This window comes from Gossypium hirsutum, chromosome A13 (assembly GCF_007990345.1).
Source record: "Gossypium hirsutum isolate 1008001.06 chromosome A13, Gossypium_hirsutum_v2.1, whole genome shotgun sequence".
In the NCBI taxonomy this organism is placed as follows: domain Eukaryota; kingdom Viridiplantae; phylum Streptophyta; class Magnoliopsida; order Malvales; family Malvaceae; genus Gossypium; species Gossypium hirsutum.
Genome location: NC_053436.1, coordinates 103,659,501 through 103,676,123, shown reverse-complemented (window position 1 = coordinate 103,676,123; position 16,623 = coordinate 103,659,501). Strand labels below are relative to the sequence as shown.

The 16,623-nt window shown below is 33.0% G+C and overlaps 1 protein-coding gene across 1 annotated transcript; it reads left to right on the top strand.

Moving 5' to 3' along the window:
- The first annotated feature begins 2,733 nt into the window (after nucleotides 1–2,733).
- Nucleotides 2,734–4,839, top strand: LOC107893205 (GRF1-interacting factor 1). The gene is made up of 4 exons (XM_041085529.1): nucleotides 2,734–3,464; nucleotides 3,825–3,901; nucleotides 4,009–4,093; nucleotides 4,224–4,839. The coding sequence occupies exons 1-4, from the start codon at nucleotides 3,384–3,386 to the stop codon at nucleotides 4,614–4,616; spliced, it is 636 nt and encodes a 211-aa protein (XP_040941463.1). The 5' UTR covers nucleotides 2,734–3,383; the 3' UTR covers nucleotides 4,617–4,839.
- The last annotated feature ends 11,784 nt before the right edge of the window (nucleotides 4,840–16,623 follow it).

Sequence of the window (16,623 nt, the reverse complement as noted above, 5' to 3'; positions counted from 1 at the left end):
TCAAATTTTAAAAATAACAAAATCTAATGAATTTAACAGTTGTCATTTGCAAAGGATTGAAATTTAAAATTTTAAAAATATATAAAAATTAAAAATTACCAAATTAAAATATAAAGGTTAAATCCATAATATCTGTAAAGTACAAGGACTAATACTTTTTTTCAAAAGGTGAAATTATACCCATTTTTGTGTTTTGTGTGGATTCAGTTATCTTACTATAATTTAATCAATTTCAATTCTTTACATTTTCAAAAAGAAAAAATCAGTCTAAATCTTACCAATTTTCGTTTGATTTGTTAGTTTATTTGACATAATGTTTTCATTAAAAATATATACACCTGAGTTATAGCTTTGATGTAATATGAACGCTTGTGTATATTGATTTTCCACATTAATTTTTTTATTGAAAATAATCTATAACTGTAGATATATAAAAAAACCAATATTTAATATTGGAATTAGAAAAATAAAATAAAATAAAGCATCTTCATCAATGCATCTTCCTCTTTCAGACTTGAGAAATTTAACGTAATCTATGATTTATGAAGGATGCTTTTGGTTTCTGCGCTTTCAAACATAATTTTAAATGCATGAAGATAATAAAAATGTATTAAATAAAATCACAAATTTAAAGATTAAACATTCATTTATAGATGATGATTGTCAAATCAGGCCATAACAAAATTTTAAGTCCACTTGATAAGTTTGGTCTCGCGTAAAAGAATAAAATAAGATTTTTGTTCAAATCTAACCTTGACCAATATTAATTTTTTAAAAAATTATTATATAAAATAAATTTTAAAAAATATAATATATCAAATTCACTAAAAATAATAAAAAAAATTCTACCATAAAATTACTTATATGGTTACCCGTTACAATGATCCGGGACGAACGTGGAGCAATGGTATGATTTTGACTTTCCTTTACAAATTTGCTTCTCAAGTAATTTGTTGCAAGTTTTAGTTCGTCCTTAGCTTGCTCAAGGGATTTTATTTCAGCATATTGTACACTCCACTTCTCATAGTTTTGTTGCAGCACCTAATCATTGATCATAGTAACAGGTCTTTTTCCCACATACAGCTGCTCGATTTAGCCATAAAACTTCCATTCTTGAACAAGCGGTAGCTATGCGTGCTTTCTGATAGCACCTAGATAATAGCTAGTTTTCTTTGCTTGCTGACATGTTGGGATAGCAATGTTGATGTTACCATCTATTACATGCTATGCTCGTCTTAGTTATTGATTTTATCCTCTACATTGTTCTGTAGGCGATTGCACTGGAGAGAAATGAAGTGCTGATTTGGCTTGAAGAGTTCTCTTTGGGTAGGGAAAAGAAAAGAAAACTCGGGTATTAGGGAATTAGCTATGCAATTTTGGCTGGGTTGAGCTCAGGTCAGAAAATCTTACTTAAGGTCTAACCTATTTAAAAAACGAATATCATTTTTTGTCTAAATTCATTTTAAAAATTTAAATTTTTGTTCAAACCCTCTCATTTTTAGATTCAGCCTGAAAATTGCGACAGTTTAACAAGCATTTGGATGGCATATAAACATATGTTGGAAGCACCAAAGTATAATGCGGTTGAAAAAAATATATATATCAAAATTTTCAAGTTATACAAGATTAAAAATTTTAGTGTGTCTTTTATTTTCCGAATGCATAGAGGAACACAAAAGAATTTCATGATAAATTTGATGGAAAAAGGAAAGGAGGAGGAATGTTTCACATCTTACCTGTTGTGTCCTTGATTGAAGCAATGGTTAAATGTGCCTAGGGCTAGGGTTGCAATGATGACAATGATGGTTGTAGTAGTCGCGACGATTTCCCAATAATACGCATCGTTTTATTAACATTGGGATAAATATGCTCTGGTGTATTAATTTTGTCTCTATTTTTGTTATTAAAAATTTCCAGTGTTTATAAGGTTAGATATTAATTTAAAAAATATATATTTTCTTTCATAACCATTTTTATTATTAGTTTAAAATTTTCTATAGGAATAAATTTAAAGCAAATTTCAACCCAATTTAATATTAGTTAAATAATTTTTTCTTTCATAACTCATACCAAAATTTCTCCTGTTATTTTCTCTTGAGAAGCATAATTAAGATCCTTTCAAAAGGATTTTTTATAAGAAAAGCTAAAAAAAGAAAAAAAAAAAAAAAAGGGGGGTGGGGGGGCGCTGGAATTTGTGGAGTACAGGGAAAAAAAAATTCAATGAGACCCTAACCACCCATCATGTTAGGGCATCTGGGAGCATCCTTAAATTTCCTTAAAACCCATCTCTTCAAAAATAAATTTAACAAAATTAAAATCTTCGTATTATTTTTTTATAAGTTTTGCTAAAATAAATATTTATATTCCCATGTATATTTTATAATTATTTTAAAATATGATATTCATATATAATTTAATAATACAAGAACTGATAAAGAAAGTATTTCCAGAAAAGGTGTGACACCCAACCCAGAAACAAAGGTGAGTAATAATTGTTAACGTTAGAGAGAGTTATATGGATTCAGTGATTTGATGCCCCACAGACAAAGGCTTCAAAGCTGAACTGCCAATACTACCCAACATATTTCTACAGTACAACCCACTAGGCTTTTTGGTTGGTTTTCATGATAAGATTGTGGGTCACCTCATTTTGACCTTATCACCATAATAACTTCTTTAAAATCTTTCCATAGTAACATTCAACCTCCATAAAGTCCTCCTTAATTCGGAGAGTTACTATATGGGGGAGTGGACAAGATTAGCAGAAGGCATGAGACACCAAAACAGAGAGACAGAATTCGTCATGTCCGAATGTAATAAACAAATAAATTTCCTTTTTCTTTGTCACTCCAAATTTACTGCCTGCAACAACAGCAAGCGCAAGGACCTTTGCTTTTCCCTCTGTTCCTTTTCCTGCACGGCTCTGTCTTCTTTTTTTTTTATCTTTTCTCTTTCTCACTTTCTGATCATTCATGTTTTATACTTTTATCATACTATATTTTATATATGTATACTGTATTCGTGTTTTGTAATAACTTAACATTGCCTTATCACGTGATTCTCTCTTACAGACAGAGAAAAAAAAAGATTGCAAAAGGAAGCAATAAATACCCAAAAATCCAAACCCTTTTTTTTTCCCAACAGGAAGAGAGGGAGAGTGTTTCAAAGAGCTGAGTAGGAAAAGCTCTTTCTTCATGAGTTTAGTTTGTCTCCTTTTTTTTGCATTATTTTTGCTGTGATTCTACTCTTGCAGCTCACTGTCTTTTGGAGTGAGATCTTTAATTATTTGCATAGAAAAAGAGAAAGAAAGAAATATATATACACACTACTTCATTTTAATTTCTTTGTGAGAGAGCGTTTGCGTTTGAATATAGAGAAAGAAAATGCAGCAGCACCTGATGCAGATGCAGCCAATGGTTTCAGCTTATTATCCCAACAATGTCACTACTGATCATATTCAACAGGTCCTCCCCTTTTCTTTATTTTCTCGTATTTGTTTTTTGATCTGTATGTGTGTGTGTATGTCATGGAGTATTTTTATTCTCTTGTAGTCATTTCTTCTTTGATTAGTGAAAGATTACTACTGGAGGCTATAATCTTCTTTTTCGTTGCTTGTAAAGGCTACGATCATCTTTCTCCTTTTGTTTGATGACCGTTAGTACAAGGACTGTCTTCAATTTGCAGTTACTTTTTGTTAAGTAGTGTTATACACATTGGAGGAGTGTTAGTTAAATGAGGTTATCAGACATGCTAACACTAGTGAATCTATTTGTGGTTTTTATTGAAGTCTAAGAAAACTCTTTATATTGCGTGTTGGCATGCAGTATCTGGACGAGAACAAGTCGTTGATCTTAAAGATTGTTGAGAGCCAGAATTCGGGGAAATGGAGTGAATGTGCTGAGTAAGTAGTGCTGATTTTCAGTCTCTAATATCTATCAGATTTGGCTTTTTCGGCTAAATTTGTATGGTATTCCCCTGCCTTGCAATATCTGATGCTCAATGGCTTAGGAACCAAGCAAGGTTGCAACGAAATCTAATGTACTTGGCTGCAATTGCGGATTCTCAGCCCCAACCCCCTGCTGTGCACCCTCAGGTACAAATGCTATTTCTATATCCTCAAAAAATTTAATAGAGCATTGCATATCTTAAATTAAACACCTTTGCATACAGTTGATCTCATTCAAGTTGTAGATTTCCTGATTGTCTTTGTCGATTGCTTGTAGTTCCCTTCCAGCGATATTATGCAGCCAGGATCCGGACACTACATGCAGCATCAACAAACCCAACCGATAACGCCGCAATCACTTATGGCCTCACGGTCCTCAATGTTGTTCGCTCGGCAACCGTTTTCAGCCCTGCAACAACAACAACAACAAGCCTTGCATGGTCAGGTTGGCATTAGCTCTGGCGGAAGCACAGGCCTTAGCATGCTACAAAGCGAAGCTAGCACTGGAGGTGGCAGCGGAGGGTTTCCGGATTTCGCACATGGCGGTGGCAGAGCAATTACAGGTGGAAGCAAGCAAGATATTACGAGTGCTGGCGAGTCTGCTGAAGGCCGTGGTGGGAGCTCTGGAGTTCAGTATGATGATGGAGGTCAAGCCCTTTACTTAAAATGATGGGAACTAAGAGGTAAGATTAGTGAATCCGAGAGTCTGTCGAAACAAAGACGAAACCAGTACAATATTTTGCATGAGGAACTTGTTCCTAATGCAAAAGAACAACTTAGGACTTGGCCATGGAGCCTTTCACTGTGTTTTTTTTTTCTAGTATGAGACACTGCAACTTATGGGAATTTCAAACTTTTTTTATTTGCAATAAATATAAAAAGTTCAATTGAAAGTCGAGTACAAATAATTGCTTAAAATTAGCTCAACTAAACTGCACCACTGCTCATACAAAAATAGAAGGAAATTGAAATCCAAACAAATTCTCTGCAACACCTGTCCAAACAAACCCTTCATCAAACAACTCCATTGAAGACATATCATCTGGAGACGCATCCAACAAATATCGATCATCCAACTTTGCTTTAGTATTTGTTGTAACAACATTGACAGGCTCTCCCATATCAGAATGTTGGCCTGTAAGTTCTTGAACAATTGCACGAAACTCTTCAGCATTGCTTGCTTTAACCATCATTGGACTAGAAATATATTTGACTTTGATGGGGATTTTCTTGGGATTTTTGCTTTTATCACAATGGTCATCTCTAAGTTTCCCCATGTTTTTTTTTTTTGGCATAAAAAAAAAGAAAGAAGAAAGACTTTGAGATAGATATCTGGATTTCGTTGGGTTGCCTTTAAATGCTTTGCTTTTTATAGGCAACGGTGGGCTTAAGAAACGAGGACAAACGTTTCTGTTAGGGAAGAGTAACTTCAGAAAGTGACAAAATTGACTGAAAAAGTAAGACACGACACTAAAAATAGTCTTCAAAGACTGAAAATGACTGTTTGGTGGCCGGGAGAATTTGTTTTTGTTTTTCCAAATTGTCTGCTAAAAACTCTAGCTATGAAAACATTACAACATTTTAAGGAAACAAATTAAATTGACGTATGAAAAACCAAACAAATTAAGTTGGTTTGTTTGAGTTAGAAGTAAGATGACAGTAGGATTAATTTGTGTCTCATACGTTTGTTTCATGGTCAAACTTCAAACTAATTAATTGTTTATGTATTCTATTACTACTACTAGGTATTGTTGTCATTTTTGACCCAACTATTTTATTTGCCACTTAAACTGATAAACAGTAATTATCTAGATGTGTTTCTTTCTTTTCTTTTTCTTTTTTTTTTTTTAATATTTTAGTTTTAGTATAGATGAATGTTGCTCAATACTTCAACTTATGAAGTAAGCCTAGTTTGAATATGTTTAATGTTAAGCCTCATCAATTTAGTTTTTGTTATTAAAAATATATATTTAGCAATGAAGAAAATATTGAGTATAACTAAATTTGAAGTTTCCGAATTAAATCCAGTAAATTTGATGTTTGTTAAGTAAAATTTAGAATTTAAATCATATGGTTTTATCCCTTCAATTTTATTTAACACACATAAAATTTAAACTTGTCTTGCAAATCAAATTGAACCAACTTGATTGGTTTAATTTTAGTTTTAAAATTCAATTAAATTTTATATTATTTTTTAGTTGAAGTCAATTAAAGGTGAGAGTTGACATTTCTATAAAATTTCTAAAGATTTTTTTGGATGAATATTTACGAGTTTATATTTTTTTTTCTTTATCTTACATTAAAATATCTAATCTTGTAAGTGGATTTTGGTATTTTTATTATCAAGGCATCAAAGGCCTCTATGTCCAGTCAAATTTCAACATTAATTTTCCTTTCAAATGTTACTGTCGTCTACTGAGACTTTGAGAGGTAGCATATGATCTCCTCCACAAATTAGTTAATTAATTTGAGATGTTTTTATTTATTTATTGAGTTTTAGTTTAATTGGTATGAGTATTATTGTTAATATAGGAATACATAAATTTGAATGCACCAAAGCGCGCTATCCTCCTACTTATGGGTTGGGGAGAGAGTTTAGATAGTTCTAAATATTGTGTTAAAAAAAATAAATATTATCAAAGTAAATAATGAAATTGTTCAAAAAAAATAATTTTGAGTTCTTTTTAATATAATAATAATGACTCAATGCATAAATATAAAATAATTTATTAGAATATTAAAATTAGAGATATTCATGGATCAAATGAAGTTAAGGTCCGATTTTTAAAAAAAATTCAAGTCCAAGTTCATTTTCAGCCCAGTCTAGCCCGCCCAAAAATCCATTTCACTATTCAAAAAATAATAATATTAAAAAGTATATTTTAATTGATATTTTATAATTAAAATTAAAAATAATTTTTATTATATAAATTTAATTTGGGTTCCCCTAGACATTTTTTACTTTCTCCAACAAAAAAACTTGGAATGCCTACTCCATTTGTAATTCCATCGATTACTTGTCTAAAAAAAAAATGAGTTAATTCTTCCAATCCTCTTATACCTTTTGTTAAGGATATTGAATAAAGCATATCTATCTAACGATGATTATATGACTAATCAATCATGTATCAAATAGATCATTTTATTCAATAAATTTCTTTTAGGACCCCTTTTCACGAATGAATTTAATAAGTTGAAATTTTGTAAAGAAGAATAAAAAGGTTTATATAAAATAAATATAGTAAATATTCCGAAACAAGTTATACAATCAAAGTGCAAAATTTTTTATCCAAATTCAGCCTTAATTGAGTTGGATGAACTATTCAGCCCTTGGATTGATCTACCTAAAACATAAGTACAATATATAAAAATATTAATATATTAAATATATTTTATTTTCATATTTAGCCACTATATTATAATATCTATACTACTATATATAAAAGGAAGTCCTTCCTTAAATAACACCTATCCAATGTGACACGAGAAGTTAATGGACAAAATTCTATTCTAATTTACTCTTTTTCAGAGATTATATAAGAATGGTTGAATTTTAGATTTAATTCTCATGTTTCGTTTAAATTTATAATTTAATTTTGACATAATTTGATACCTCAACTTTTATAATGTCTTAGTCCAAATGATTTTTTCTAATTAAAATGTTTTTGTCAATTTTAAAAATTTATTAACAGTGTTAGAATTTTCTATTAAATTTAAGTCCATACAATATCATTTTTTGCTATATGGATACTAAGTGAATTTATTTTTTGAATTTTTAAAATATCACACCAATAAATTTAATAGAAGAATCTTAACATTGTTAATAAATGAATCTAAATTTTTGAATTTGAAAAGTAAAGAGACTAAATCCCAAAAAATAAATAAATAAATAAATATATATATAAAGTACTGCAAAAACTTTAAGCATATAACATTTATTCTATAATTTAATAAAATAAATAATTAATCTGTAATTAGTAACCATACTAATATGTATTATAAAGTAAAGTATATAAACAAATCAAGAAATAATTCTATATGACAACTTAAAATTTTGCCATATATATTTTTATAAAGGAACGTATAAATATGTAAGTCATAATTTATATAATATCAGCCACATTTATAAAAAAAAAATGCAAATCATTTTCCAATTTACATATTAATAATATAAATTAGTTGTTATCTTAATACTCATATTTTTTTAATATACTAATTTTCAATTATTTTATTTTAATTTCATAAGTATATTGTAAATCAATTAAATTTAATATAAATTAATTTAGTATATTTTATTTTTTTATACAAAGCCTATCTCTACCCATAAATCTCCTCAAATTCTTAAATTAAAAAAAAATAGTTAAAACTAAATGTTCTTGAATTGTTATTACAAAAATACTAATTAAATTAAGATTCAATTGACTAATTTAATTTAATTTTTAAATACAATAAAATAAAAATAAAAATAAATTGTTATATTTCCGTATGGTATTTGAAATCAATAAATCTTACAATGTGATCCATATTTTCAAAATCAAGAATTGATTCTAGAAATTAAGGAGTTGGGCAGGTTGCATGACTCACGTTGCAGTTTTACTTTTCCAAAAAAATAAATTGGTTGAAGCATCCTGGAATCTTACTTCAACTTCAATGTCATCTGACTTCCTAACTATTCTTTAGTCAAACAAGGAACCTAATATTAATTATCATATCATGTATGCAATATCATTTGCATCGCATATTTGATGGGAAAATTTCACAAAAATTAATAAATAATAAAGAGAGTATATGAACAAGAAATTGAAGAGTAAACTAAGATGTATTTTATTGTAATATTTCTCTAAAATTAATATTTATAGATATAAGACTTATAAATTAAATAAAATTCTATTAATTAATTTTAGAGTCTTAAAGTATATTAAACCTGATGAAAATCTCGTTAATAATAAAATATTTATATTAATAATTTATTTTATTTTATTTTACAATATAAATTATCTTTTTCTTAAATTTTATTTTATTTTTATTTTTAAAATCTCATATTTATTACTACGAATCTACCGTAGCTCATTAATAAGAAAATAGTTGCTTAAAAAGAGGGCTAATTTCTTTAATTGGTTTTTTAGGTTTTTTTTTTAAATTAGGGATGTTGTAGGCCAATTTTAACTCATTTACATCAAAACTCAATTTAGCCTTACCTAACCCACCAAAATTAAACCCAAAACCCAAAATCTTAACTACCCAAAGCCCAATTTACATCAAAACCCCAATAGCCCAAACCCTAAGCCCAAATCAAAATAAAAAAACCTAGCCCACAACTTAAACTTTTCTCAACTAGCCACACCTTTTCCACCACCAACTCCACTAGCCACACCTTTTCCACCACCAACTCCACTAGCAACTCTTTTTCCACCACCAACTCCACTAGTCACACCTTCTCCACCACCACTTGTACCTACAAATGAAGACATAAACAATAAAAAATATTTTGTAAATGGCTATATAAGCCTTATCATATTTTGTATATGGGGGGATTTTTTTTTTTGGAGAGTTTTTGGGAGAGAAGGTTATTGTAAAGGATTTTTGGAGAGGTTTCTTTTTAAAGTAATTAAGGAGAAGAGTTATTGTGAAGGCTAGTTTTTGGAGAAGCTAGTTTTTTTTGAAGATTAATCAAAGATCAAAGCAAAAGAGGTTTCTTTGTCTATTCTCATTTTAAGTTCTTTGTTTACTTATTGTTTTCCTTTCAATCTTATTTTGTTTCTTTTATACGAAAGTAAAAAATAAATAAAAGGAGGAAGCTTACCCATTTTTACCGAAAAAGTTTTTTTGAGGTCCGGCTGCCGTGTACGGTGGCGCCGGCGGCGGTCCGGCGACCGGACGATGGCCGACCTTGTGGCCGAAAATCATCCACCCTCTCCCTCTCTCTCCTTTTTTGTTATTATTATATTTCTTAATATTATATTATATATATTCTTTTAATATATTAGGTATATTTTAAATTCTATATTACGTATATATATATTTTATACTATTTTATGTATATATCTTTAATATTATATTATTTATATATATATATTTTTACATGTTATCTTATGTATATATCTTAACTATATTATGTATGTATTTTTAACACTATATTATGTACATATTTTTAATATTATCACGTATTTATTTTTTTATATATGTACATATTGATGTAGTATTATTAATAGTATTGATTTTTAAACATCATTATTATTTCTAATATATATATTATGTACATTTTTTTATTTCTATTTTATTTTTTATTTGTCAATATTAATTATTATTATTCTAATATTTTGATATTTTAATATTTTATATTTTATATATTTTATTATTCACATCATTATTCGCATTTTTTTGACAATAATATTCTTAGATTTTTTTTTACTATCATTTTAAAAACTTTTTACAATTTAATTTTAAGAATAAGGCAGTGTACTGATTTTAACATTAAGTCATCGATTTCATCGCTATGTTGGGTGAAATTAATCGGCTCGTGTTAAAAACGGGACGTCCTTCTAAAAAATAAAAAAACTTGCAACTTCTCATTTCCTTCAATCGGATCACACTTAAATGTCAAATTGAATTCGTATTTTTGAAAATCAAGACAACATGTGTTTAATAAGATACCAATTTTGGGCGTCGCGAGGGTGCTAATACCTTCCTCGCGCGTAACCGACTCCCGAACCCTAAATTTTCTCTGGATTTTAACGTAGACCTAAACTTAGCCTTTTATTTGTTTTAATAAGAGATCTAATAGGTGCCCGATCACACCTAGGAAAAAGGATCGGTGGCGACTCCCTGTTTATTTCAAAAATCAAACGTCAAATTTCAAACTTTTTTCAATAAATCGCCACAATTAGCGACCAATCTAAGCTAAAATTTTTACGTCGCTACAGCTGGCGACTCCACTGGGGACCTCCATTTTTGAGAGTCGAGTTGAATTAAACGCGTGTTGTCAAAATTTTCAAATTTCCGTGTTCAAATTAATATTTAATCATGATCCTTAAGTTTTGTTTTTTTTAAAAATCATACATACGTATCTCCTAATTTGTTTTATCTTTCATTTTAGTTTTGTAGTTTTAAAATAAATGGAAGGATTGCAAGTTTCTCCCACACACCGTGCACTTGCATTTTGCATAACATAAGCTCTCTACCCGGGCTCTGTCCGTTTAAGTGAAAGTAAACACTATGCCTTCGTGAGTTAACTCGTCCCTCCGCACAGGCTAGTGAATACTTTCGGGTTACATATGACTTATGCTTTCGTGAGTTAACTTGTCCCTCCGCATAGGCATAAGTAAATGTAATCCCTCGAATTGAACTTGTGAGCCTGTGATGGGTTATGACCGAGGCTTCGTGCTAATCTTAGCAGATGATAGTACGAGCAATTCGAGTACCTGTCTAGAACCAAAACCGCATATAGTGAACCATACGAGCCACCCAACTAGAGCCATGCCGAACCTCCGCTCATTTAGTAGTCACCGAAATAAGTACACGGGAAAAGCACATCTTACCTTCTATTTCTTTTACATTTGTGCTTTCTAAGCAAGGGAATGTTTCATTATTCTTTGTGAATAAGAGAATAGAGAGCATTTACTCAAACACTTTGTGTGCGTCCCTTTCTTTTGTTCTTTATAAGCTTCTTTTGGCATAAGTTTGCTTCCGCTGTACGAGTTGGTGCCTTGGAGGAGTTCTTAAGGAATCCTCATTCGAGTAAAGGCTGACTTGGGCGAGTTTGGACGAGCGAATCGCCTAAGGCCGCACGGATCGCGAGACGAAAGGTCTAGCCCCGTGACAAGGAGTCCACTGGACCAAGTAGCTTAATTTGTTAGATTTTCCACAGTTTTTCTCTGTTTATATGTGTTGCGCTAACTAAGGTCGTTTGTCTGTATTTTTATTTTTCATCATGCATCGAAGGCATCTTGTTAGGAAGGTGTTGATTAGAGATTGGTTGCCAAAAACGGGTTTCTAATGGAGGAGTCAATTATACGAGTGACCGAAACATTGTGTTATACTCCTTTGATTAAGGAAATGCCTAAATAGGGGCTATCTTGAAATTAACACCAAATTTTTGCATATTCATTCATTACTGACATTCATTTGACATTCATGCATTCATTCATACATTGCATATCCCATACTCGGTCGCTGAAGATAAAATATATAATTCGCAGTTGTAATACCACAAGACTAGAACCACGTCATCCGTATAAAACGCGCCGACAAGCTAGAGTAATGGAAGCTGAATTCAATGAGAGAATTGAAAAGATGGAAAGGGCTCAAAAGGAATTACAAGAGCAACTGGCCAAATCGCAACAAGAGACGAGAGACCTAATGGTGAGATATCGAGAGGAATCACTCGAGCAAAGAGATCAGATGGCTAAAATGATGGAGATGATGACAACTTTGGTCAAGGGAAAAGGACCCATGCAGAACCCCGATGTTATGGAACTTCGGTCAAGAATTCACCACGATCAGGATCCACTCTATCCCCCAGGATTCACTCCACCGCCCGCGTATACAACACAAAGAGGGTATACTCAAGGGGAACCCACAGGCTTGGAACATCGACCTATGCCACCTGCTCCACCCACTAATTTAGGGCAAGGAATATTCGCGTCGAACCCAGGGGCTAGTCCTGCTGATCCACTAGTTCCAGATCTGGATGACCTAGCAGAGGTAGCCAAGTTAAAATTGGATAACCATGACGCAAAATATAGGAGTCTAGAGGAAAGACTCAAAGCAATAGAAGGCACTGAAGTCTTCTCCGCACTAGGTGCCAAGGAACTCAGTTTGGTACCTGATCTAATTTTGCCTCCGAAGTTCAAAGTGCCTGATTTTGAGAAGTATGATGGGACAAGGTGCCCAAAAGCACATCTCATTATGTTCTGTCGAAAAATGACCGGTTATGTGAACGAGGATAAACTACTCATACATTGCTTTCAAGATAGTCTAACAGGGTCAGCTCTTCGGTGGTACAACCAACTTAGTAGAGAAAAGATTCGATCCTGGAAGGACTTGGCGTTTGCATTCTGCGAGAGTACAAGCATGTATCAGACATGGTGCCAGACCGGATGACCTTGCAAATGATGGAGAAAAAGCCATCAGAGACCTTCAAACAGTATGCGCAGAGATGGAGAGACATCTCGGCCCAAGTGGAGCCTCCACTAACAAAAACGGAGATAACCGTTCTCTTTATCAACACCTTAAAGACGCCGTTTTATGACAAACTAGTGGGAAGTGCCACGAAAGAGTTTGCGGATATTGTAATATCTGGTGAGCTCATAGAGAATGCCGTCAAGAGCGGTAGAATGGAAGGTTCAGAAGGTTCAAAAAGGGCAGCGCCTATGAAGAAGAAAGAACCAGAAGCTCATATGGTGGGAATGGGAAACCGTTATGCCCCTAATCCATATCCAAATCAATCCCGACCTCGAAATTATCCACCTCTAAATTTTTATTATCCTCCTCAAACCCCTTACTACCAAGCACCACATCCGTCCTACCCGGTATACGCCATGAACAATCAAAGACCCGTCACTACTTTTTCACAAAACACTGCACCAATTCAAAACCAACCCAGAAACGAACTAAGACCAACAAGGCCCAACCCCGAGAGGCCACAATTTACTCCTATCCCTGTGTCGTATGGGGAATTGTACCCAAAACTCTTGGAGAAACAATTGATATCTCCCCACTACAAGGCCCCCCTTAAACCTCCATACCCAAAATGGTACGATCTAAACGCTAGTTGTGCATACCATGCGGGGAACCAGGGGCATTCTACTGAGAACTGTCTTGCTTTCAAAAGGAGAGTTCAAGGGCTTATCGATGCGGGCATTTTGCAATTTGATGGTACTGGCAGTACGACCGGGAATCCATTCCCAAACCACACCGAAGGGAATGTGAGCGCAGTAAGAGAGGAAAATGAACGACAAAGTAGAAGATGGGTTTCTGAAATAAGAACACCTCTGCAGAAAATCTGGGAGGTACTAGTTGAAAAAGAGTTGCTCTATCGTCTTGACGGAGTATTCGAAGGAAAAGATGCAAAAGGTCACAGTTTTTGTGAGTTCCATGGCGTTGAAGGGCACGACATTCAGTCCTGCGACGAGTTCAGAGGATTACTGCAAAGTATGATGGATAACAAGGAGATTGGGATCTTTTATAAAAGCGAGGAGGCCGATAGAGGAGAAATATGCACTTCTGACAATCAATCATCGGGTTTCCTATATAGCGCTGACCGACCGTTAATAATTTATTATGACGCGAAGAAAGAGCCGGTGAAGCCAAAAATGATAATCGAAGCACCATCTCCTTTCCCTTATAAGGACAATAAAGCAGTACCGTGGAAGTACAATGTCAATATCATCGCACCTGATGGGGAAAAGCCCGAAGCCACAACTGAAGACATTGGGGAAGTAGGTCATTTTACCCGCAGTGGGCGTTGTTATTCGAAAGAAGTCGAACCAGTAAAAAAGAATATCGATTGGAAGCAAAAAGGGAAAGCAGTGATGCACGAAGTTGAAGTCGAGCAAGAAATTCCACCCATGCAAGAAACCAAAAAGCCTGTGAATGAGGAAGAAGCTCAGGAATTCTTGAAATTTATCAAGCACAGCAAGTATAGTATGGTGGAACAATTGAGTAAGCAGCCAGCACGAATCTCAGTTTTATCTCTACTGTTAAATTCAGAGCCACACCGGAATACTTTATTGAAGGTGTTAAATCAAGCTTATGTGGACAACAACATATCCGTTGAGAAGCTTGATAGGTGGGTAAATAATCTAAATACGGACAATTTCATCTCTTTTAGTGATGATGAGATACCGCCAAATGGTAGGGGCTCGGTGAAAGCGCTACATATCACGACTCGCTGCAAGGGTTACATAATACCGAACGTACTCATCGATAATGGGTCAGCGTTAAATGTTATGCCATTAGCCACGCTTTCCAGAATACCGATGGATTTGTCCTACTTAAGGCCCTGTCATTCCACGGTAAGGGCATTCGACGGAACGAGGCGCGAAGTCATGGGAAAGATTGAAATCCCTTTGGAAGTGGGCCCTTACATTTATGATGTCGAGTTCCAAGTCATGGACATTACACCCTCTTATAACTGCCTTTTGGGAAGACCCTGGATCCATTCTGCTGGAGCAGTCCCATCATCCCTCCATCAAAAGGTGAAATTTATCATGGACGGTTGTTTGGTCATTGTCGAGGGAGAAGAAGACATTGTCGCATCTGTCTCTGCCGATGCACCGTACTTAGAAGTGAACAAAGACGCATTGGAATGTTCCTTCCGATCCCTTAAATTCGTCAATGCCACTTTTGTTGTTGAGGGAAACAGAATTCCGATGCCAAAACTGTCGAGAAATACTAGAATGGGTGTCAAATTGACTGTAGGAAGGGGAGCTCGAGCGAGAAGAGGTTTAGGGAGATATCTACAAGGAATAGTCAGGGCTTTAAAGCCAGAGCACCACAAGGCCCGATACGGTTTGGGTTTCCAGCCTGACATGCGTCAAAGAAGAAGACAGTGGAAAAAAGATCACGAAAGAAGGATTGCAAGAACTTTGGGCCAAGAACCAGAATGGGAACCAATAGAGTACCCTCCTTTGTCAAAAACATTTACATCTGCGGAAATGATGTACCCTGAACAAGATGGTCCACGAAACACGCTATGGTTAATTGAAAAGGGTTTTCAGAATATCAGTATAAATGTCATTGATAAAGGAGCTGACGTGAGTAAGACGTCTCAAAGATACGCCCTTGTCCCCCGGGTTTCATGTTGAACAATTGGACTGCCGAGGATCTTCTTGTAGTTTATAAGTCTTCAGAGTAATGCTCAAACGTTAACATTCTGTTATGTCCTTAGATATAATAGAATTCTTTTGTAAGAGTTTGCATTCGCTCTTTATCATTTAAATGAATATCAATAAAGATGCATTTTGTCACGATTTTTTTTTTCGCATTATCGCTAATTTCATAATCATTTTCTCATTTCATAGCCTATACTCACATTTGCCTCATTGCCATGACATGACATTTCTTTGTTGATTCCAATACTTGGATGCCCCTCTATAGCTTCCTTTTCCATTCAACTTTCAGGTGCTCAGATATTGACGACATGAATAAGCCCGTTACGAATCTTAAAATTGAAGAGTAAACTAAGATGTATTTTATTGTAATATTTCTCTAAAATTAATATTTATAGATATAAGACTTATAAATTAAATAAAATTCTATTAATTAATTTTAGAGTCTTAAAGTATATTAAACCTGATGAAAATCCCGTTAATAATAAAATATTTATATTAATAATTTATTTTATTTTATTTTACAATATAAATTATCTTTTTCTTAAATTTTATTTTATTTTTATTTTTAAAATCTCATATTTATTACTACGAATCTACTGTAGCTCATTAATAAGAAAATAGTTGCTTAAAAAGAGGGCTAATTTCTTTAATTGGTTTTTTAGGTTTTTTAAATTAGGGAAATATGTCATTTTTTTGAAAGAGAGGGTCTATTATAATTATAAATCTTTTTTATTTACAAATTCTAAATAGAAATAAGAACAATTTCAAATTATTAATCAATCGAATAATATGAGAAATATGAGAAATACGTTGAATATTTGGCGGAAAACATGAAAGAAAAAG